Source organism: Harmonia axyridis, chromosome 3 (assembly GCF_914767665.1).
Source record: "Harmonia axyridis chromosome 3, icHarAxyr1.1, whole genome shotgun sequence".
Taxonomy (NCBI): Eukaryota; Metazoa; Arthropoda; class Insecta; order Coleoptera; family Coccinellidae; genus Harmonia; species Harmonia axyridis.
In genome coordinates this window covers 27090980-27115857 of record NC_059503.1, presented here as the reverse complement: position 1 = coordinate 27115857, position 24878 = coordinate 27090980, and the positions used below count along the sequence as shown (strand labels likewise).

General features: G+C 34.4%; 4 protein-coding genes across 5 annotated transcripts in view; all 4 read left to right on the top strand.

The window, feature by feature from the left end:
- Nucleotides 1-752: 752 nt before the first annotated feature.
- Nucleotides 753-9986, top strand: LOC123675756 (caldesmon-like). Its single transcript, XM_045611251.1, has 8 exons — nt 753-967; nt 2288-2585; nt 3282-3529; nt 3591-3743; nt 3794-3967; nt 4021-4189; nt 4241-4459; nt 9692-9986. Exons 1-8 carry the CDS (start codon nt 849-851, stop codon nt 9911-9913), a joined length of 1602 nt encoding a protein of 533 aa, XP_045467207.1. The 5' UTR covers nt 753-848; the 3' UTR covers nt 9914-9986.
- Nucleotides 9987-10232: 246 nt separating this feature from the next.
- Nucleotides 10233-15075, top strand: LOC123675755. 2 transcript variants are annotated; one of them, XM_045611250.1, is made up of 6 exons: nt 10233-10576; nt 10645-11386; nt 11884-12181; nt 12231-12407; nt 12468-12560; nt 12685-15075. In XM_045611250.1, exons 2-6 carry the CDS (start codon nt 10659-10661, stop codon nt 13891-13893), a joined length of 2505 nt encoding a protein of 834 aa, XP_045467206.1. In that variant the 5' UTR covers nt 10233-10576; nt 10645-10658; the 3' UTR covers nt 13894-15075. The 2 variants fall into 2 exon arrangements, with proteins under 2 accessions (XP_045467206.1, XP_045467205.1); XM_045611249.1 differs by having other exon boundaries at nt 10234-10468.
- Nucleotides 15076-15225: 150 nt separating this feature from the next.
- LOC123675757 (DNA-3-methyladenine glycosylase-like) lies at nt 15226-16167 on the top strand. The gene is made up of 3 exons (XM_045611252.1): nt 15226-15446; nt 15503-15642; nt 15697-16167. Exons 1-3 carry the CDS (start codon nt 15274-15276, stop codon nt 16044-16046), a joined length of 663 nt encoding a protein of 220 aa, XP_045467208.1. The 5' UTR covers nt 15226-15273; the 3' UTR covers nt 16047-16167.
- Nucleotides 16168-16358: 191 nt separating this feature from the next.
- The window catches only part of LOC123675754 (myelin regulatory factor-like protein), a 45083-nt gene continuing 36563 nt past the window's right edge, over nt 16359-24878 (top strand). Inside the window, exon 1 of the mRNA XM_045611248.1 lies at nt 16359-16571. Within this exon, the coding sequence (XP_045467204.1) occupies nt 16529-16571 (43 nt within the window). The 5' untranslated portion in view covers nt 16359-16528. The remainder of the gene's footprint in view (nt 16572-24878) is intronic.

Sequence of the window (24878 nt, the reverse complement as noted above, 5' to 3'; positions counted from 1 at the left end):
CGTTTAGGTCGTTCAGACGGAAAATTAAAACTCGATTACAGAGCAATCTGTGTTATTTTATATTCAATTACTATCACTGAAATATTAAATTAAGTCTTCTTTTCCAAGAATCTCAATGGTTCTGAAGACGCTATTAAAACGAAATTTCGCATGAGACTTGAAACTGTTTGTTCATCTTGAAAATGATTTTAATCATGTTGTCAGCTAGAAATTTCACAAGAAGCGTGTTATTATTATTTTATACCTAAGCCCAAAATCTCACCTCTGTCAGTTCTGTTATCACGAAAATATTTTCGATAATCTTCAGGAATTCTTTTTGAAGCTGAAATTCTCATTTAACATCAAAATGCAGCGTTTCGTCTAGATAAAATTAATACTTTCAACATTTTCATGAAAACAAAATTGCGGACGGCTATATTTACGAAACTTTTAGCAGATTTTTCCGATAAACGAACTTTACTGCTACGTCTGAGATCCGAAGCCGTTCGAGAGTTATTGTGTTTACGAATGGTCGGACAGGCGCTTGTAATTGAATTCGACCATAAATTTGTTATCAGCTGTTGTTTGAGACCATTCCCGGTCCACAATTTGACAATTGCAGACGAAACACAAAGTTCTGTTCGAGGAACATTCTTATTAAATTGACGCATAACTTTTCCATGATCTACTATGAAAATCTATGCATAGAATCTAGTCATAGAAGTCTGAAAATATCGATTCTGTCAATTGAGAATATCGTAACCATGGAGATACCTTCATCGCATACAAACTTCAATATAAGGGGGTGAAAACCTTGAATCTGAATTTGTCCGATGTCAACTAAGGTTAATGAATAACAAGAAATCGGTATGGATGCTACAGAAGACCTTTATTGTGCCGAACAAATCTCTATTCCGCCTACATTTCCTTATCTTCTCCGCCAATACGCAAAAGCTGCCATCAGAACGCAACCTGTAGATTTGCTCAAGTGAGTTTATCAGCTTTTCTGCCTTTTTTAAATATCTAGCTCACAAATCAACAAATGGTGTACTTATACTTACATCATAATTTGGATTCGTATTCGTTATTGCAGATTATTTCATTAGAGTTTTTGAAAATTTTAAACCTTCATTTTTTCGTCTTTAAAATTGTCAGATCTTGTTGGCGAGCTTGCAGGATCGAAAATATATAAATTGGGAATCGCAACGTGAAATTCTCAGGATCTAAATATTTCGCGCTTTATCAGTCAGATTTCGATATGGGTATTCGGATTGAAACATTAATAGGAATCGGTAATTCTTTAATTAATAAAATGTGCGATCAATACAATCAAAATTACAGCTAAAACAAAATAATTTTCTTATATTCTTTTAGCTGTAATTTTGATTGTATTGATCGCACATTTTATTACCAGGTATGGGTAAATTTCTTATTAATAGTACTAATAAATGGTACCACGGTACCAATATGGTTCCATTTGAAAAAATCGAGTTTTACCCCAAAAACGATTACGACGAACTTTATTTGCTCATAAAAAACGCAATTTAGTATTTTTGACGAGATTTCGATTTTTCTAGTATTAGAGACGGGTCAATTGGAATATATCGGAACTAAGATGCATCTTAATCGGAACCATCATGGAACACTTAAATGGAAAACTAAAAATTAAATTATAAAAAATTTTGACGTTTGAAATGTCACTTATGTGGTATCATTGGATTCAGAAAATTATGCAGATTTCAGAAATATAATAATATACAGGGTGTTCCATTTAAAAATCGAAAATTGGTATCACTTCCGGCGAAACAGGAAGTGAAAAAAATTCATTTATAGAACAAAAGTGTCGCTCATTATGTTTATGGGATATCCCAAATTTCAATCTATTACCTTCAAAACTAACGGAGATACGGGGGGTGTACCATGATCCTGTTACACCCGGTATATGATATAATCTGTGAACTTCAGATAATTAAAATATTTAGTGGTATTATAACTTCAAAGCTTATTGTAATTAAAAACAAATGATTACAGTGATTACACCAATGGCCTCTACTGAAAAAAGCCCCTGAAGAATATTTTTGTTTCATGTTTATAGCACCAGTAATTAACAATTTATGAGAACTTTTCATTTCACGCCATTTTCCAATTTCCTCTTATAGCTTGATAACAGTTGAATTTTTAAGATTGCGGTTTCCACCAATTCTGCGAATTCTGATTTACAGCATTTGGCAAGCTGTATTTCATATATATGCGTTAGAGTGCTCTGCATCTGTATATCATCGAATATGTACCTACTTATGGTTTTCAGATGGTCCACCACTTATTTTCGATGCTTATCTCTCAACTGTCCCCCTCCTGTTAAGACTCGCCTGGAATACCCCATTCCCGATGATTGGCACGGGTTGACACCAGGCTGGGTTAAGTCTCTTTATCTCCAGATTCATCCAAGTTGCACGGTCGAATTCAAAGTCTTATGGGACAGATGGATGGGTTCATGTTTGGAGCACGAACAACTGATTCAGGTTCTATGCCTAGGAGGGTTCAAGGACCCCTCGTCACTACCTTGGCTGAAATTCATCGGGCTCTGTGCCTCAATGATATCTGGGGTAAGTAAGATCTAATGAAAAGTAGATATCGCGTAGGGAGAGAGAGAGAGAAAGAGAAGGGAATCAGCTCCAACATAGGAGTGAGACACATGTTATTTGCATCTGCTAACTAAAGTCACAACAAAGATCAGATTGGTTCTATATTTCGAACGAAACTATTCTATCATTGGTTGAAATTAAGAATTTTTATTCCCTTGATGATCACGTGACAAGAGGCTCAACCTTTCTCTCTTTAATATTGGAGTCAATGTATGTATATCTATATATATTATTAGATCATTGGTTATACATGAGGTTATATATGTAATATGTATATCATTAGATCATTGGTAAGACCAAGGTTCAGTTATGCAGTTGCCAATCTCAAATAATGATATGGTTTGGGCAGCATCATTAAAACATATAGAAATTATGGTGTGTCTACTATTCAAAAAGTATCAGTTAAACTGGTGACTCTTGAAGTGATCAGCTCTCTTGGGTTTAAAGGAGACTGCCGATGCTTCAATTGATTTTCAAATCGTTTCTCATGGCATTCTCATCAAATTTCAGTACCTGCAATACTTGGTTCGAATCGCCTGAATTATAATAATATGTAATTCATTCGATGAATTATCTTAAACAATATCTATTTAGTAAACTCTCTAGAATTTCTAGACATCATGAATGCTTTATTCTAATGTTGACATTTTTTCTAAGTCCCTCACCCAAACCATGATCATGGTGTGCGAGATACTGACCGAAGAGCCGGACGGCGCATCAGCTTCCATAACTATAGAGAACTTTCTGAGCATATACAAATTCCTAGCGGCCATAGACGCGTCCAAGGATCAGTGGTTGAAGAATAAGTACTTCACGGATAGCTTACTAGGCTTGTGGAAGGAAAAACGTGAAAAGTTCGAGGAGGAGAAGAAACTGGAGGAATCTGAGGAGGAAGGTGATATTTGGTAAGTTTGTGCATCGACTCGAAGATCGAATTAACCTAATCACATGGTTCATTTTCAATAGCTCAGAGCCGGCTATCTGCGAGACCGTTGAGAAGAAAGAAGAAGAAGGTGGTATGGAAATTACGAAAGAAGTCTCTTGCCCTAGCATCAAAGAGAATGATTACCAGAAGATCGAGGATTACTTGGAGGCGCAGGAGAAGTTGGCCGAAGCTCAGTGAGTAGGAAGGATTCCATACCCGTTAAGACTATAAAATAATTTTCAAGGGAGGAAGAAATGAATGAGGTAGAATCTGATGATGATGATATGGTGAAGTCAACCAAGGTTAGAACCGCGGGGGAGACTACCGACACCACAGAACCTGAAACGGAGTATGCCGAGAGTACCCAGGATACAGACGAGATGCCAGATAAAGATAAGAATCGAAACGAAACCATGAAGTATTTTCCAGCATTCATTTGAATTCAGAGAGCTTTGAACTTTTTCCTTATAGGACTGCCGAAAGACAAGCTTTGGCGGACATGGATGAGCGCCAAAAGGCTCAGTACGAGAAGGATAAACTCGAAGGAAAAGATATCAAGTTGGCTAAAAAGAAGATACCGGAGCCTCAAGAGCCAGACTTTGAGGAGAAAGGATTATTGGAAGACCTCGCCAAGCTCAAGGTTGCCAAAACTTAATGAAAATCCTTCATAAATTAAGATCACCAATTCCAGGCCCTGCAAGAAGAGATGCGTGGTGAAGACGACAACGAACTTGAGGAATTTAAACAGCAGCTGATGAGACAGCTAGAGAAAACCCCTTCAGAGCTGGAGGCCATATCACATTTCGCCGGAAAGCTACAAGATCAAGATGAGAAAGTTCTGTTGATCGTACAAACTGAAGACACCGAAACAAAGAGTGAATCGGTAGTGGATATTGTCGAAGAAGAAGATGTAAGTAGTTAGGTAGACATGCATTTATATTTTGAATATCCCTAATATAAAGGGTGTTTTTTTTAGAGCTACAGAACTTTAAATTGCAATAAAACAGCGATGGATTATTCGATTGAGATGAATTTTATTTATCCGCAAGATAATCTTGTGGCATTACATTTTAAATATGATTTCTGGCATATGACCACCACGGCTGGCTCGGATGTAGTCCAATCTGGACGTCCAATTTTCGATGACTTTTTCCAACATTTGTGGCCGTATATCGGCAATAACACGACGAATGTTGTCTTCCAAATGGTCAAGGGCTTATCCGCATAGACCAATGACTTTACATAGCCCCACAGAAAGTAGTCTAGCGGTGTTAAATCACAAGATCTTGGAGGCCAATTCACAGGTCCAAAAGTGTCTTTCAATAAATCGATTGTGGCACAAGCTGTGTGACATGTTGCGCCGTCTTGTTGGAACCACAGCTCCTAGACATCATGGTTGTTCAATTCAGGAATGAAAAAGTTAGTAATCATGGCTCTATACCGATCACCATTGACTGTAACGTTCTGGCCATCATCGTTTTTGCAGAAGTACGGACCAATGACTCCTCCAGCCCATAAAGCGCACCAAACAGTCAGTTTTTCTGGATGTAATGGTGTTTCGAAATACACTTGAGGATTAGCTTCACTCCAAATGCGGCAGTTTTGTTTGTTGACGTGGCCATTCAACCAGAAGTGCGCTTCATCGCTAAACAAAATAAAATGGACGTAGTGCGCGATACGTATTCCGCACAGAACCATTATTTTTTAAATGAAATTGCACTATTTGCAAGCGTTGTTCAGGCGTGAGTCTATTCATGATGAATTGCCAAACCAAACTGAGAATAAATCACTTAACAGCTGTTAAATCGGTCGCCATCTTGAACAGTAATGCCAACTTAAAGTTATATACCTCGAAAAAAAAACACCCTTTACATATTAAATTTCGTAATATATAGTATCTATCACATACAGGATGGTACATAATATATGCGCAGGACTTCAGGATATGATAGCTCGTTCAAAAATATGAAAAAAAGTTTCTATTTACTCACCCTCTAAAATGCAACATTTTCGAAATAGGGGAGTTGAAATTGAAAAAAAAAATCGTTTGTCGCGTATATAATAAAGGAAGAGGTTGACAGTAAAGACCTTGTTTTTAACATAATAGTAATTTACGTAACAAGTCCGGAAAATAGGTTTTTTTTCGGACGAATAGATCGCTTACGCTCGTCCTGGAAGTCTGCGAGTCCAAAAAAAAACATTTTCGGGCGTGTTGCGTACAATATTTTTTCGGCAACCGTGTAGAATAACTTTATCACTGCTTCTTTCCATGTGTTATTGCGATTGCGATAAAAAAACATGCAAATTTTTAACAACTAATTTCTTATGAACTGTCAGCCGTTATCTCGATTGCTATGGTAATGATCAACAGCATTTATTAAAAATATACCTACTAAGATCTTTATATTCACAATGACACGAACGACGTGATTCTTTTCCGGCCTAGTCCGAGAAGTACGTACTTTCCGGACTAGGCCGGGAAATGCTACTTTCTCAGAGAAAAACCTTCCGGGAAGTGAGCACTTCCCGGACGGTTGCCGAAAAAAGTTGATTTTTCTCGAAAACGGTCAACTTCAGAGCGTATGACTAAAAGTACCTTTTTTGTGTAGAAAACATTGGCGGTTCAAATGGGCGTCTCAAAAAACGTACTTTTTCCATTAGCTTAGAAATTGGGGAGAAAAACACCCACTTCCCCTTCAAATTTTCACTAATTGAGACTTAAAAAAAAATCTGCACAAAACAAAGCTTATTATGATTAGAAAATGTTTACGAAAACTGTGTCCTGTATGATAAAAGTTTTCGGAGTTACTCACAATTTTTTTTTTATTTCAACGCCCTGGATTTCGATAATGGTGCATTTTAGAGGGTAAGTTGATAGAGACTTTTTTCATATTTTCAGACGAGCTATCACATCCTTAAGTCCTGCGCATATTTTATGAAACTCATCTCGTATAATCTGAAAATAATATATTATAGATGTGAAAAACGTTATTTGATAATTGTAGAAATTAGATTCGATACTATACTGCGAATTAGCGATTCCAATTACCGTAGAGAGCGCTGCAAACTTACTTGTCTTCTTATTTCGATTTTTAGCCGCAGGGACAAAACACAAAATACAAGGTGGTCAAACGAAAAGTTAACACCTCGATTTTCCGACTTTAAAATGAAAATGTGGAAAATCGCTCGGATCCGTCAATTTCTGATTCGAGGGGGAACAACTTGAACGTGCTTCTCATCCCCGTAACTTTAACCACCTAAGGGGGTGAGCACAACCCCTTGATTAAGGCAGGTCCCCCACAAGGGACATCAACGCCCCTTAAAGGGGGGGGGGTGGAGAAAAGTACTACTGTATAATCGAAATTTTTTTTTGAAGTTTTGTTGAGAATTTAGTGTAGAATGGTTGAAAATCTATCAGCAACCTTCATTGCCTTAAGAACTTTATGGTGTTAGTTGTAACAATACGTTTCAAATGTGTTTCAAAACTTAAGCTGTATTCTTCTATAAATTATTCATAAAAGCATAAACATTTAATTAGGATCAATCCAGAAATTGAATGGATGTTTTTCTAGATTTGGCTGCTGCAAATTCTTTTATATTATCAATCAATCAATTTTATCGAGTATCTCTTGCTCTATATCTAAGATTGCCAATCCAGAAAATCTTTCTTAAGACATGGTAGACTTCAAATAGTTTTTGAAAATTTTTAATTCGGTGAATGATCTCTCACCAGAAGCAACAGACACAGGACACAGATAAAGTGAGAAGGATTCTTGAGGCAATACTAAGATTTGGTAGAGAAGAAGTTAGATTATTTTCAAAAATAATATATATAAATATATATATAAATATATTGTAGAATTTCAAGAGGATTTTCGCTTCAGATAATGAAAACAATCTTAGGGCTTTTATCTCCTTGAATAAATCATTTTCTTTCACGTCAGTCTCTTTTTTTCCTGTCATCAGTTAGCTTTTGTTGAAGAGCATGACAGCATTTCAATAGATATTTGTCATTTAATTTAAGAATATCACAAATAGAACAAAAACGTTAACGTTATCTACTATTTAAGGAACTTAGTGTTTGATAAATTATTTTCTAAAAGAAATTTATTTTGAAAGCGATTTTTGGATCTTCCGTCTGTTCATAATCGAACAATTTTGGTTTATACTTTCGTCTTACAGTATATAATGGAGAAAAACCTCGATCTATCTCAAGAACAGCCCCTAGATTTCCAGCTCCCGCAAGTTTTTCCTCGAGAACATTATCATCCCTATAATTTTTGAAATGATCAACCAAATTCTTCAAATGGTTTTGGCACACTTTAATGTCAATCGCTACACTTTGCATCATGTTGCTTACAATATTAATCTGGAATGAAACATCATAAGAAATTATGATACTTCGAATAAATTTAAAAGAATGAATATTTAATAAAAGAGAACTTGCTTGATGTCTAGTTTTTATGTTAAAAGTATCATTTTCTGCTATTTCTAAAAGGCTATCACATATTTCAATAAAATGAAACTTTAGCATCAATTCTACTTGACCATCTAGTATCACTTAGGGGTTTTAGACGTAACTGAGGATCATGCTTTTTTATAACATTCCAATCTTTTTGTGGATGAAGAGAAATATATATAAAGTTCTTTTACAATATCAAAAGAGTCCACTGTTTTATTTAAATTTAAGCTGTGTGCAGCACATAGCGCAAAAAATGCCCTAGGATTAGCATCGAGTATGCGTTTTTGTGAACCAATATCTGGCTATTTCATGCCGATTGCGACGTTCGGAAACTTGTATAAATTGTAAAAAGAAGTTTGGAAAAAACAATTGTTGATAAATTTGGAAGAATCTTTTTCGAAAACCTTTGGTCCATCGGTTCTTCATGCGGTCTATAAGAGGTTTTGGCGCCCTTTTAGAGTGGCGCCCGCGTGCGGTGCACGCGTTGCACGCGCGGTTGCGGGGGCCCTGGATTAGGGATGTTGCGACAACTAATTTTGAAGATCGTATCTAGTACTATCTGACCCTAAAATTTATCTTCAAAATATTCATTGATGATGAAATAACAGCGAAAATAGTGAAAGAAACAATGTGGAATTTATCTCGAGAATATTATTAGTATCCAACATTTCAAAGGTATTTAGTAGTTGTTCTCTTCCACTATTTTACTTGTCATTTCGTTATTGATGGAAATTTTGAAGTGAAATTTCAGGATCAGGTAGTAATTGATAAGATCTTCAAAATGGGGTATCGCAACACCCTTCAATCCTATTCAAAATCAAGGGGTTGTACTCACCAAAGTTTGAGGGTGGCAGTTACGGAGATGCGAAGAGCGGAAAAGTAGTTCCCCTCGAATCAGAAATTGGCGGGTCCAAGCGATTTTCCATATTTTCATTTCGAAGTCAGAAAATCGAGGTGTTAAGTTTTCGTTGGACCACACTGTATATTTTTACATGTTTTTATCGGTAACCAAATATTTAAAAATGATTTATTGTTAGAAAAATTTGGAATGTAGTAACTGTTCACTCATACCTATATTATCAATTTTCTGGCCTGAAATCAATTTAACGACATACATTCTTTCATTCTTATGTATACCTACCTCGCCTTGATAATGGAAAATATTTTTGAAATATTTAAAAAATCGACAGATCAATCATAGAGAATATTTTGACACTTCGAAGGATTTATATTGGTTTGCCTGACAGAACGTGCGAAGCCGAGGCGGACAAGAGTATAATTTGACACTTCGAAGAATGTATTTTGGGTTGCCTGACGGAACATGCGAAGCCGGACGGGCAGCTAGTATAATATAATTACAGATAATATGTATTTTCTTCACAAAATTCCTTTCACAAAAAAATCAGGTAAAGAACTGTCACTCTAAATTCCCCTACTATAGGGCTTTCGTCTTAATTGTTGTGTCTTTAACCAACTTCGATGTCATCGCTAAAAAATCAAAATGAAATTTGGACTACCCTTCTATATGTTGAAATACCCCCGCAGAAAATTCTCTGAATTCAACACTGATTTTTACCCTCATGGTGTAATGGTAAATTAATAAAATGATTCTCAGAATACATTCAATTTGGAGATTAGAGAAATATTTGGGAATATTGTAATTCTTTTTTCTTGATTCAGGACTCTAAATACGAAGATATATTTGTCACTGCTAAACCTGGAATAGGACCTAAAGTTCCTGAAGATTTAGTCAAAGAAATTGAGAGATATATGAAGGAAATGGCTAAAGTTCAACATGGAATGGTGATGCCAAGAAACATAAGACACTACGATTGTCCCCCATTGGAAGAAGTTGATGACTTGGAGAAGGAAATAAAGTTTTTAGATGCAGATAAAAAATGAAATTGAAACATTATTAAATATAAAAATATATGTATTTCTTTTTAACACAATAAATATAACTTGGCTCTATTGATTAACAAACTATTTTCTGAAATTTTATGTCATCTTAAATATTCCTTTCGATACATTCATATTATGCTGACAATTAAATAACCCCCATATTTTGAATTGCCAAATGATACATATAATTCCATCCAGAATTATATGAGCTTATGTTTTCGAATTGAAAAACAATAATTGAATTTATATCTGCTGGCGAGATCAAGAATTAGCACGACCAACGAACATAAAAGAAAATTCCAGCCATGAATTTTCCTGTTTATCTGTCAAACTATTGAAAATGATAGAGAATGGGCCCGTTTACGATATATTTGTTTTTCGAAAAGAAAATATCGGTAAAATGTGAGAAAATCAAATAGAAGAATACCGTAACTGGATAAACAACCAATGACACATTTGTAAATGTACAACTATTTTCCGTAGAAACATTTCGATAACAAAATATCAATAAAATATTCTTTACCTATGATTGAAGGAATGTAATGTCGTTATTTGGTATGTAATTTTCGGATATAAACAGAAATTACAGAATATCTTGATGGCAAAATGATTTGTTATCATATTCAGTGATAACTAAACGTTATCTGCTAGATTAATACTGAGGTTATTATGCATTCAAATTTATTAAGATTCATGTTCAGCTCTTATTTTAAAATTATTGTTTTTTTTAGCACAAACTATCAAAATGGAATCTGAACCCCCTGACGAAAAGCTCAACGTGAAAAAAGAGAGGAAGTTTCCTAATTTGGACTTAGGCCCACAGCTTAATTCTTCAAACCAACCAATTTTAGTAGTACAATCCCCAAAAACACCAACCCTGTCAAGGAAGTTAAAAGCTGTAAGTTTAGATTCTGAACCTCAAAAAGAAAATACTACAAGCTTAGAATTGTCAAGAGATGTGTTTTCAATGCCTAATACACCCAAGAAACAGATCAAACCAAAATTGCTGTCAGAATTCAATGACGAACCAAATAAATTGACGCCATGTTTTCCATCAAACTTGAAGAAATTTGCATCCAACACTAGCATATCTGGATCCCAAACATTGAAAACTCTTCCAGAAATCATGACACTTCAAGATTTCTCAGATAATCATAATTCAAAGCCTGAACCTGTGAGATTCAAACCAAAAGGTCTCTTGGAACGAAGAGGATCCAATGCAAGTCTCACCATTGATTTGGGTTCGAATTCTAGTATTTCAGAACCAAAAATACAACCCTCGATGAGATTGAACACTGCTAGAAGTGTTTCAAATTTGAATCTTACCAGTTTTGGTACTTGTGAGAAATGTCCTTGTTTGAAGAAGTTTGAAAATGGGAAGAAGACGGGAGAAAGAAGAAAATCTCAAGAGGCATGTGGAAATTGCATTATTTATGAGTCAGTGCCAAGTAAAGTTGATATTTGTAAAAACAAGTGAGTAACAAAGCTATATTCCCAATATTTTTATTGTTCCCATCCATAAATATTTTTTCTGTAATTCTGTGGAAAACCCATTCATTTTGCCATACCTTGTAGAACAAAATCGTTCAAAAATATCTCTTGCAGATTTCAGGATCATGTTTTATTATTATATGGTCATACTTGGAATTTTCTTTCAAGGATTTATCTATTATCTGTCAAATTTATGATAAAGTAAACTGTTCTACCAACCAACATTTTTCAATGCAAAAATCACCAAACAGAATTTATGGAATATTCCATTGATTCCATCAAAAAATCAGAGAATTAGAGAAAATAATTTTTAATATACTCATACGGAAGTCATTCTAACACTCGTTCATTCAAAACTCACCACTTAGTGGCTAGTTCTTTGAATTTTGAACTCGTGGAAGAATTTCAATGACTTCTGCACTTGTATTATAAATAACTATCTTATATGTCATTGTAATGAAAATTCAATATCATTGTAGGTGTCAGATGCCAGTTAAACGATGTATATGCACAGCTTCAAAATGTCGCAGAAAGTCTCTGTCTAATGAGAATCTTTATGTGCCGCCTTGTGGTTTCTGCCAGAACGGGTCTTTCAAAGAATGTGTAGGAACTTCTAAGAACTGTAAGGGATACCGGAAGGCCTACTACCCTCGACAACCTGATATCGAGGATAATCAGCTACTTTCCGAGGATTTCAAGAACCATTTGCAGAATATGCAATACCTACAAACTGCAGGAAGTGTTCTTTCCGTACAAGATCTAAAGACAGCTTGTGAAGTAAGTGGTTAGATGAAATTAAACATTATACAAAATAATTCTCTTTAAGGAAAGCAGAGTTCCGAAATTGCATCAGGAGTTCTGGGAGGTACCATTGAACCTCCAAGAGAAATGCTATGTGTCTGGTAGTCAGAATAAGAACAGATACAAGGGTGTCTTGCCAAACGAACATAGTAGAGTTCACTTGCCAGGAGTACAAACTTATATACATGCCAACTATATTAAGGTAAGTCAATTTATACAATTCTCTCCTATTCCTGGATTATCTCTTCATTCCATTTTTCAGGGACCTGATTATACTGAGACAGCTTATATTGCCACACAAGGGCCTATGGCCCACACTTGCCAAGACTTTTGGAGTATGGTTTGGCACACCAATGTAAGTATTGAATGATATGTTCTATCCAACCTAAATATTTGTTGTTAAATAATCAGTTCTTTAGAATTTTATCTACATTAAGTTTCAATTGTCTGATGGTACTTCTTATATTTATTTATTTTAGTGCCAAGTTATTGTAATGCTCACTGGACTTGTTGAAAAGGGAAAAAACAAATGTGAGCTTTATTTTCCAATCGGTAGACGAACTGGTTTTCCTGATGCCAACAAGTTCTTTGTAAAAACCTCCAAAGTCAGAGAAAAATTCACGTTTGATAGTAGGTGTAATTATCAAGAATTTGAAGAGGACCTTGTAGAGTTTGAGGCACTCGATGAGGTCACGTTTGGTAATTTCAAAATAAAGTATTTGTCAGAAGAAAACCTCCTGCAGGATTGTCCAATGCGGTATCTAGAAGTTACAAGGTTAGTTGAGAGTGAGGAGATTTTGGAAGAAAAGAGAATCATAAAGCACTATTGGTTTACCAACTGGCAAGACCATAAGATGGCAGATCCCATGTTGGTTCTCAATGTAGCTCTTAATGTTTTAGAGAATTTATCAAGCGATAAATCAGTCAAATCAGAATCAGAAACACACCAAGACCATTTATCAAGTTGTTATAAGAAAGACTCATGTAATAACTGTGAAGGTATATTAGAAAATAAAAAACCTTTAGAAGTATTTAAGTCCGCAGACAATACCCAAATTCCTGACGATTCAGAGAATTCAGGGGACAAAAAGGAAATCCTGAAAAGTTTCTTTTGGACATCGCTTGAAAACTCCAGAAACCCATTTTCCTACTCTTTTCCTAACACTGAAAAACCAAAATCTCTAGAAAACTCTTCTGGATCAGACACAAATGACAATCCGTTTGACATCAGGCTCCGGAGAACTCCAAGGATGGTTAAAAATCAAAGGTTTAGTCTTGTAAAATCATCAGAGTATGCAAGCAAAACTATAAGTAAGAGGAAGGAGGCAATCGGGGAACAAAAAAAAGACAGCCCTAAAACACAAGAAGTACAGAAATCATCCAATAAAGTTGCAAACGGCGTATTTTCCGCAAATTTAAGTGAAGTTCCCAAAGGGGTGTTTTGTCAGAGGAGGCATTCATCAGAGGGGGTCAAGGTGCCACTGGTGGTTCATTGTAGCGCAGGCATCGGTAGAACAGGTTGTTTCCTCGCCATTCTCAATGGCATACAACAATTAAAGAATGGTCTAAATGTAGATGTACTAGCCATCTTGTGTTCCTTGAGATTAAACAGAGGCGGTATGGTACAGACAGCCGAGCAATATGAGCTGATTCACAGGGTTTTGAATTTGTTTGCGGAAGTCATGTAAAATTTCTCGAGTTGCGTGGTTTTCATGAAATATTTTTTCTTAATGCAAGACACATATCCTGGATACTTCATGTTAGCCGATATATCATGTTATTTCTTGGTTTATCTCCTATGGTACGACGTTGGAATGTTAAAATTGACGCTCTCAATGTTAAGGCTGGATTTTATATGAAATATCCCTCCGAAATACTCAGGTTTGTTTGGTTTTATTGGGGAGAAAGTTGTAGGGGTTGGGTCTTCTGGAGTACCAGCCACAATTAAGGCAATATTCATTTTGAGGTACTATTCTGAATCACTTGACTATTATAGGAAATTTGGTAGAATATCCTGACATGTTAGCATAAAACGCTCTGTATATTTGTGTGTTAGTTGTACAGGGTATGTAGGGTACTCATTATTGTAGAATCCTACACCCCTGTATATTTGTCTATTCAAGGTAACAAAAACTGATAATCATAGAAAATAAATATATGTGATAATATTTTAGATCTTAAGAAAGGATAATTCTCTACTATACAATATTTTTATTATATTTTTGTTGAGTAATTTTTTAATGATTAAATATATGTACCAAGATATTTCTTAACGATTTTTCTATTTTGGTTTATATTTGCTACTTCGAATGTTTTAGTAGAATAAAAAAGTATTGATTTCTTTGATACATAGGTGTTCAATAGTTAAAGTTTAAAATAACTGTTTAGATGATGTAACCTGACGTTTACTTTACAAAACTGTTATTATTGAGTATTTAATTGTTATAATTCGAGATGATTTTTTGAAACCTGTTATATATGAAAAGTTTGTAAGGTATTCCTTTTTTTCATTTCTTTCTAGTTCCTTCTATCATGGAAAAATTATGTACTATTTCTAGGAGTTCAATATACAACAGGATGCATGAGATCTTGTTGTATATTGATTTTTAGGACATATTTCCATGATTTTTTACACAAATTGTGATTCTCTAAAATGGTCATTGTTTCTAAAATATGAAAATATATTGCCAGTTTCTTGAAAGAAGATGGATTTAAAAAAAAAAAATTTACTTTAAAAACAATGATCGATGTTCAAAAAAGAGTGATTTTGTACTATTGATAATGAAGCTAAATTAATAAATGTATTAGGTATACTTGAACTTATAGAAAAATTTGATGTTCCCTGAAATGAATAAATTGTTTAATCACTACTTCCATTTGTTTTATTAGCAATGATATTTTCAATAGGTTGATTTTTATGAAAATTGCATACCTACTGATTTTATATTTAATTTTCCAAACTTTCGAATAAACGACAAAGACTAAAAATGAATATCAGAAGTTGGTGAAAAAGAACCTAACCTAAACAGTCATCTGTTGTTTACACACAAGAATTTCGAATCGTTAAAATGAGACTTAAGAGCAATGATTTTGATATGAACTGTATTGAAATGGCTAAATTTCTTTTGGGTAAAGTTCTTGTTCGTCAATTGGAAGATAATACATTTTTGAGAGGTAAAATAGTGGAAACCGAAAGTTATTTGGGAGGAATAGATAAGGCTTCACATTCCTTCAATGGTAGGTATGTTGAATCTAAATATTTCCTTTTAAATCTCTGTATAACTTTGTTTTCAGAAGAACTCCAAGAAACGCGCCAATGTTTATGAAAGAAGGAACTGCTTATGTATATATGACTTATGGAATGTATCACTGCTTTAATATATCAAGTAGAGAGCCAGGTGCGGCAGTTCTTATTAGAGCTTTAGAGCCTTTAGAAGGTGAATTGGTAGGGCACTAAAGAATAAATTAATTTTGAATTTTGATGTTTTAAGGTTTAGACATTATGCACAAGCACCGTTTGAATAAGGTGAAGAATAAACAAGCTTTCAAATCGCTAAAAGATATAGACCTGTGTAACGGACCATCAAAATTGTGTATAAGTATGGATATCCATAAAGATAACTGTAACAAATTAAATTTATGTGACAATGATTTATTATGGCTTGAAAGCTTTCCCAATTTCAATGAAACATTGAATATTGTTACTGCAAAGAGAATAGGAATAGATTCAGCTGGAGAAGAATGGGCTAACAAACCTTTGAGGTTCTATATTTTCGGAAACCCCCATGTTAGTAAAAGAAATAGAACAGCTGAGAAATTGATTGAATTGCCTACTACATGACAACTTTGAAAAAACAAGTATGACATGCAAACTTTTTCATTATAACAAAATTGCTCCCCTGAATGTAGAAATCTTGTTATATTGTTTCTCAACTCTATAAATGAATAAACGATTCTATATAGTCTCTAATTCATTATAAATACATCAAAACATTAATTATAAAATGCATAATGTTCTACATTAATAAACTAAAAATGAAGATCATACAATCTAACGACATGAGCGTTAAATAAATAACAAGAGTTAAGTATGAAGTAAAAAGTTTTGTTTATTTTCTATGAATTGTCAAATTGTAATGTGAGTTGTCAAAAATGACATATGAGAATTTATGCTACGCAAACGCAGTTTTTATTTTGCCTGGTTAATTTTCTGATGTAAACTTTTTCAAAAGTTAACTTGAAAGTTCGAAAAAATATGTGAAGAGTCCTACGAGTATAGGAATAACCTATAAAATGGTGAATTACTGAGAAACGTCCAGAAAAATGGATAACATTGTAACAGACTGGGCTATTCAGGCTATACTAGGTGAGTGCGAACTTTTTTATGTTTCGCATTACAAAAATCAGAAATTAAAGGAACAGTCAACTAGTTATAGATATTTGTTCTCATTACTGAATAATCAATTAGAAGTTTACATGAAAATATCCATAAATCATTGAATTCCAAAGCACATAAGCAATGTTCTCGATAAGATGAAATTGAATAAGTATCATTCAAAAGGGGGAGTTAAATGTCTTATTGTCCGACTTATTAAGTCCAATTTTCTTGAATAAAGGCTGTCCTTAATACAATTTTGACACATATCGTTTCGTTTCTCGTTAATTCCAGAAAATTAACCGCTTATCAGAGGATATAATTCGAATGTGTTCAACAGGTAGTTTTTGAAACGTCAAACTTCTCAGATACCATAGAAGTCTTTATTTTGACGAGATAGGAGATGATTCCGTATACATATATTCAAAAATTTCACCGATCATTTAATTCCAAAGCAAAACTATCATCTATTCTGTTGAATTGATTTTGTTGATTTAATCAAAAAATTGCATTTACCCAATAATGAAAACATGTTAAATCTGAAGAATTGATAATACAGACCCCTCAATTCCATATTAATTAACTCTCAATGTTGTAGAGGAAAATTAAATGTGTTTGGTTCGGATGATTGCTCAATACCGTTGATTACTGTTTTTTAAAAACTTAGTAGATTCACAACCTCCGTAATTATGACCTTTTTCCTCCCATTATCTTTCTGTTCATTACGATGAGAATGTGAATTATTTGAGGTAAAGTGTAGATCCATTTGTATGAAAATGAGGAAGGTAGAACATATTTCTCCAGTTGAAAAATGTTAGTGTATTCAGAAACAATGTTCCAGTTTCTTGTTTCTCCAAGGTAAAATCATTGAGATTTAAACTTTTGTAAAAGATCTTTCGATTATATTCAATCTACAAAACAGAATTATACTAGGTATTATTCTAGGTATTATTCCAAGAAAAGTAAAAAGTATCGGGAATTGGTAAATGAAACACAAAATATGTATTATTTATCTATCGTTTATTAAAGATGAGCATATTCGCGAAGCGATTGCTCTCTCTGAATTGATAAAATAACAAAACCGGGAATTGTTTATTTAGAAAATCCGCTCAAGAGGATTGTTTCAACTTTTTTTTGTTGCCAACTAGACAGAACTGTTCCGACAGGACATAAGCAAGACGATTTCTTAAAATTCATTCAAATGACTGGAAAAAATAAAATACAGGGTACGCCATTTGAAATGAGCCAGACATTAACGTTTAATTGAGTCATTAATGAATTGTCGCACTTTGAACATCCAGTGGAGTTCTAAATGATTATTGATTATCAAAAAGTAAGTACTTCCCTCCATTCTTCTAGGATTCAAGTTCAAAATATCATATAAATAAATTCATTAATTTCGGAGCTATTAGGTTTTCCTACGCCCCTCCAATTCATGAAAAAATGGAAATACATATCTCAAAAGCGGTCAGTTTTAAGCATATGAAACTTCGAACAAACTTGGGTTTCTATATTCGGCGCAATCTGAAAATTCAATAAAAAACAGGGTGTTCCATAAGAAAAAACATATGTTTGGTCATATCAACTTTTTTGGTAAACTCTATTTCCAAACAATTTGAGCATGCAGCCTAATGATACTGTATCGAAAAAAATACACAAATTTCAGCGCTTATCCGTAATAGAGCATCGCGTCAATGTTGGAACATCCAATATAAGGATAAGATTTGCAACACAGGGAGTTCTGATAAAATTCGAATAAAGATTGTAATACACATATTTGTTCATTAAGGGTTTCACGCATGATAGATAGAGATGTTTAGACATCTTAGATAGAGTCTAATGGTGTAGTATATCCAAAGTCACTTGGAGGAAGCTAGAATATTTCGATGATACAAGGTTTGTCTAAATTTCCAGAAATTCCTTTGACATCAGCCTAACAATACTTTCAAATGAACCCCAGTATTTAGTGGATCGCGGTATCCACTTCAAAGGACATCTGGCCAAGCGTTTTTATGGACTAGTTCAAGTGACTTTGGATATTCTATAATAGCATGTAGGTACAAGGGCGTAGATCTTTTTCTTGGGAGGTATTCGAATAAAATTATTTTCTAAAAAATGAATACTTATGAAACGTATATACGCAACAAGGAATATTTCAAAGAAAACAACAAACTTTTTTCCTGAAAGAAAAAATTCAATAAATATATGATCATAATAAACAGAAAAAAACATAAATCTAACTCGTCTACAAACTGAAAACTCAAAACAATTGTTGTGAAAGGGAAATAAAATCATTAAGTTTTGATATACATAGACGTACAACTTTGCTTCCGCCGTTTTTTCCGAAATTCGAAGCTTTATTGTAAAAAACTGGTTATACATTTATGATTCAAAGTGATGTCCATCGTTGGCCTCTACTTTCTCCCATCTTTCGAGTAGCGTACGAATCCCGCGTTGAAAAAACGGGTCATCTCTTGAAGCGAACCACGAATCGATCCAATTTTTTACTTCTTCATAAGACCGGAAGTGCTGGTCAGCCAGGCAGGGTGCCATTGATGGAAACAAGTGATAGTTGGAGAATATGGCAGGTGAGGCAGGACTTCCTATTTCAACGTTTCCAAGTATGTCTTTACCACTTTCGCAACATTAGGCCGAGAATTTTCATGCTGTAAAATAACTTTATCATGTCTCTCGTTTTATTGCCGTCTTTTGTCTTTCAATGCTCGAATCAAACGCATTAATTGCGTTCGATAACGATCGCCTGTGATTGTTTCAGTCGGTTTTAACTAATCATAATACACTACGCCGAGCATAATTTTCTGCGCTTGGGATTATCGTAATGAACCCATTTATGTATGTCTCTAGTCACAATGCGATGCAGTAATAGTTTGTCCTTTCTGTTTTTTATATCAATTCCAAGAATATCATATCAGCAAACGTTTCTATCACAGAACCAAATCGAGTTCAATTTTCCTATGGATGTATAATAACGCCAAACCTGCCATTCTTTTCTGACCCGTTGTTCATCTGAGTTTTCAACCTATTCAATGTTCAAAAACTCCTCTCTTAGAGTTCCCCATACTTACAAACCAGTGACGGCTCGTGCCCTCGAGATGTGGGTCGGCCACACTCCGGAAAATTACGAACGTATATATCAAATTTATTAAAATTCATTAGTTCCAAAAAATGAAGTGATGAAATGTCTTTAAACCTTATTTCAATTTGAGTTATAATTAAATCCAGAATTTCACAAAAAAGCCGTTTCATTGAGGAATTATCCGTGAGCTGAATTTCGTAATCTATTTTACGTTTTCGACGTCTAGCACTCGGTGGCATTACTTCTGGGAGTTTTTCTACTTCTGAATATAAGCGAATGAAATACTCATCTTCTGTGCGAAATTTTTTCAGAGTCGATAATAAAGAAGTGATTCTGGCGTTGCAATAAGTTATATCTGATAACTTATGCTGGATTATAGAAAAAACGGGATCTGTGTATGTAAAATCAAATTAAAAGAGTGGAGAATGAACAAAAATTCGAAATCATTCAACATTTTCCTCAGACCGGTAGCTTCACGTATTGTAATATCATCCCATTCATCTAAATTGTCGCTGATATGATCAAAAACTTCAATTAATTCTTCTCTCTTATCGAATATTGTTTTTACAGCGCGAGATTTGAAATTCCAATGAGTTTCCGAGCTAGAGGGTAATCTTTTTTTGCAAATTTCGTCTAGAATATTAGTGCGTTTACTTGATTTAGTGAAAAACGACGAAAATCCTGAAAGATTCGAAAAAAACACGCTACACTCATTGGTTTTCTTGGTCGGATCTTGTAACACTAAATTCAATTTATGTGCATAACAGTGCGTGAATAGTGCTTGAGGAGCAATTGTTTTTATTCGCGCTTGTAACCCATTAATTTCCCCCGCCATCACAGCTGCCCAGTCATATATTTGACCTACTAATTTAGTCGCTAAATTGAAATCTTTAAAATTGTCCAACAAGGTATTGAAAATATCATTCGCGGTTCGACCTTTACTAACATCGAAAAAACCCCAAAATCGTTCGGATATTTTACCTTCTCGAACGAAGCGGAAAATTACTGACATCTGACAAAAACATTTAACATCCGTTGTTTCGTCTATTTCCCAAGAAAAGCACGCAGAATTATTTATTTCCTCGCGAATTTTCTCCCTCGAAATTACAGAACTTTTGAAATCAGGATGTTTTCGAAGTTAGGAATATATTAATTATATTTTCATGATCAGAAAATCAATACCTAACTACTATCGAACGGCATAAATAAGTTCTTTTCTGATTGAGACGTAATATCCCATAATTAACCATTCATTTGAATATATTAATTATATTTTCATGATCTGAAAATCAATAGCTACTATCGAACGGCATAAATGAGTTCTTTTCTGATTAAGACATAATGTCTCATAATTTAATAAAAATTTAAATAAATACATAAATTAACCATTCATTTAATTATCAAATATTTGAAATAAACTGTGAAAAGTTGCTGCTTGACGCTCTGCAATACGATAACCGGCCAGCCGACCCTGTGTATTGGGAAGCGACCTTACATCGAGTTGTTGTGCCGTTCTATTGAGTGGTCGTATTCTGGGCGTATGTCGTAGTATCTTTTCCTTTACGTAGCGCTCTCGGTAGCGCTGGTTCCGCCATCGGCTCTTGGCCGACCTAACGTGATGAGATGCTTTCAGTGACATTCCAGGGGTTGCAATTGTATAATTGTAACATTTGTGTTACATTTCAGACCTAATGTTACGGTGTTACGTACAATTCTGGAATAACCTGTTTGGGGTGATGTTACGAAAAGTAACCATTTACGATTGTGGTTTGTTACAATTTATGAAAGGGAATAACAACGCTGGATGCTTTGGAAATCGAATATTAGGTGGGTCCGAAAGAAAATATTAGCCGGTATAAGCTATATTTTCCTGTTCTGAGTGGAAATATTCATTACCGAGGGAATTTGGATATCGAAATCGATAACTCCGATTGAGTTTGAATGAATTGAATATTTAGAATTATTTTCTATTTCCCGATAATTTTTGGGTCGGCCCGGCCGACCCTGCCGACCCTGACGAGCCGTCACTGTTACAAACGTTATACAGAGATCAAATATAGTGCCGAGTAAACATTCAGATATATTGACTGCCTAAAACCAGAATCATATTTCCTTTCAATTCAATGACTGTGTACGGAATCAAATCATTTATATCAAAAACTTTGAACACATCAATATGGAAACGGAATAGGAGTGTATACCGATGAAAAAAAATCACAGATGGTAAAACAAGGGGCGACAAAGCGGATAGATAAAGAAAAATAATAAACCTCGGATAAAGACGAGCTCGTAGTTCGTAGTGCAATAAAAGTTATATCAAGAAAGCGATAATAAACTCATAAACCGTAAAAGGGTCCGAGTTTTTTCTGCCGTGCCGATTTCAAAGAAAAGTAAAATGATTATTGGTTCTTTCTTATGGAAAAATGTTCGTTCTTGGCCAGAATTTTGTGATTTTATATTTTGGAAGTCTTGTGGGCGGTAATTACTCCCAGTACACCCTTCAGCATGTATGTAAAACCATCAAATTGGGGTATCTTTGTAGACGGACTGTATATCCGGAAAATCGCGACTCCCTTCTACCGTGGGCGCTTTTCACCCCTCTTTACCCATTGGCTGAGGTTGGCTCCAATGGCCTCTTTCCTGCTATGGATCAAACACTCCATTGGCCATAGCAACGGACGTCGCGTGACGAGACGCTATCTCAACCCCTAGCAGGGATTTGGGTAGGAATTCTGAAAACACGGAGAAACGACCGTCTTACTAGGAATATCTTTGTTTTTGGGGGAGCGTGGGGTGGAATATTCACTTACAGAGGCTGGTTTGTGGGGAGACGTCTGAAAGACCTTGGAAATTCACGAAGCATTTTGGGATCTTTGTTATGTTGTTTTCGATGAGGAACGTTCTGGAAAGAGAAAAGAATTGTACAGGCTGGGCAAATTTCGATGTTATAGCACTACAACTTTTAAATCATAGGAGATAGATAGACAAAATCTGATACTCCATTCTCGTTCTCTCTTTCTGAGAAACTAACGAGAGTAGTATTCACTTTTGGCCACCTTCTTTCGTTTTCAAGTTGAAAGCAATATCGAAAAAAATTACATCCTCCCTAATACGTATGATAGAGTTCTGAAATTAAATCATTATACAGGCACTTTTTTACGTTAGAATCCAGTGGCGGACTCGTCTTTTCAGCAGGATTTTTAATCACGAAGCTATGACCCAAATTTGTGTTTTTTAAATGGGAACACTATATTTCTGTGTCATTTTTTGAAAGCTAAGTATTTCCTGTTTTCAAAATAGTACAACATTGGATGGTTTGTATCAATATAAATAATAGAAAATGGTCAAAACCCTTTTTTCATCTAAGATTCTCAATATTTCTATGGTTTCAACTGATGAGCACAGATAAATAGAGCTTCCTATAATAAGAGACGCCTTCTACCTTCTATGTTTACTAATTTTTACAAAATTCGAATCTAGATACCTATATTTTATACATTTTTATATCTCTAAACGGATTCGGAAATGACAAAAATATTCACATGATCGAAAGTTTCAATCGATACAGTTGTAATGAGATGGATGCATCAGATTATTATTTTTATAGGTCTTCAGTATGAATACGCACAAGTACCAATCAGTTTCAAATCTCATATGAAAAAACGCATATGATTAAACTCAAAAATTCAATTAGGAAAGGAATCAAGAAGACATAATATTTAAGGCCTAATAGTAATGACAATTGTTCAGTTATAACTTTGATTGAGGATCAAGTTTGTACAGAAGATACTCAAATCGTTGACCATCCACAGCAATGCACAGATAACACCTTTTCTCGATACTTCACAGCGTATTGATGAATATTTGAAACTGTGTTCAAGCAACTTGGGAAATTATCTCTACATTCATTTATATTTGCTTAACTATTTCTATGAAGTTTGTCCTTAATATTTCCCCAGAACAAAAAAATCAAAAGGTGACAAATCAGGTGAAAAAGCCGACCATTTTATGGACCTTCGCAGCCAAAGCTCGAACCCTTATGATATCAGTCGATTATTCTGATCTTGGAGAAATTGAGTAAGGAGCATAGAAATGAAAATACTAATAGAAGGAGACTGTGGTAATTATAAGATGCTACATTTTTCTGTGCTTTTCAACAGTCGAAGCCATAGAAATATTGAGACCCTTAGATGAAAGAAAGTTTTTGACCATTTTATATCATTCATATTAATATCATACGATGCTGTATATTTTTTAAATCAGTAAAAATTGAGCTTTCAAAAAATGGCACAGAAATTAGGTCATAGCTTAATAATTGAGAATTCTATACTGAAAAGACACTACTAGCTTTTACGTAAAAAAGTGCCCGTATAATGTTTTAATCTCAAAGCTCTATCATTACTATTAGCAGAGATATAAATTTTATCATCGCATCCCTATATCTACGCCACTGGATGAGTTTGGGAGAAGACACTTACCTAAGTCGAAACATTACATTATTAAGACTTCTATGCATTAAAATTTAAACAATGGATGTAATAATAGTAGAGTTATAAGTTCAAACTTCAACTCCTTGTATCTCTAAAAAGAGGCTTGTTAGGTTAGGATATATGTTTATAGAAATTTTTTCATGAAAAGAGTTGTTGTATCCGACGCCAAAGTAATTGCACTAAAATCTGGACCACTCTGTATATAAGGAATAATAAATTCAAGCCTTTTGCAAAATTTCATGCTGATTGTGTATCAGAATCATAAAGAATTCAAGAAGAATAAAAAAAAAATGAGTAAATCACTGGCGTGCAATTAGCACTTGATGATGAGTCCCGACATCACCTCAGTGTTTTTCTCATTTTGTATTTCGATATTTGCTTGAATTTTCAATGCTTCTGATGACGATTTTCAACGAAATTTTTTAACAAGGCGTGAAATTATTTTACTACCTACATATACATGTACAATATCAACCCAAACGGATCTGTTGTCAAGGAAATAATGGGTTGTTAACTATTATTATTATTATCCAATATTCTTGAATTTTCATTGGTTCCGATGATGTTATCAACTTGACATTCTGCACAAAGCTTAAAACTATTATTTCAACTCCGTCGATCTTGTCGATATTGGTAAACATTTTTCTTCTTCAATTTTCTCTGGTTCTGTTTACGTGAAAAATATGCAATTTTGTCACTACCAGTGGTTCA

Excerpts from the sequence above, each read along its gene's own strand:
- LOC123675755 (XM_045611249.1), top strand. Across the intron at positions 11,387-11,883 it reads GTTGATATTTGTAAAAACAA|GTGTCAGATGCCAGTTAAAC; the intron begins GTGAGTAACAAA and ends ATATCATTGTAG. Across the intron at positions 12,182-12,230 it reads ATCTAAAGACAGCTTGTGAA|GAAAGCAGAGTTCCGAAATT; the intron begins GTAAGTGGTTAG and ends ATTCTCTTTAAG.
- LOC123675757 (XM_045611252.1), top strand. The coding sequence starts at position 15,274 with ATGAGACTTAAGAGCAATGATTTTGATATGAACTGTATTGAAATGGCT. Across the intron at positions 15,447-15,502 it reads TCACATTCCTTCAATGGTAG|AACTCCAAGAAACGCGCCAA; the intron begins GTATGTTGAATC and ends TGTTTTCAGAAG. Across the intron at positions 15,643-15,696 it reads AGCTTTAGAGCCTTTAGAAG|GTTTAGACATTATGCACAAG; the intron begins GTGAATTGGTAG and ends TGATGTTTTAAG.
- LOC123675756 (XM_045611251.1), top strand. The coding sequence starts at position 849 with ATGGATGCTACAGAAGACCTTTATTGTGCCGAACAAATCTCTATTCCG. Across the intron at positions 3,744-3,793 it reads GAGAAGTTGGCCGAAGCTCA|GGAGGAAGAAATGAATGAGG; the intron begins GTGAGTAGGAAG and ends ATAATTTTCAAG. Across the intron at positions 3,968-4,020 it reads AATCGAAACGAAACCATGAA|GACTGCCGAAAGACAAGCTT; the intron begins GTATTTTCCAGC and ends TTTTCCTTATAG.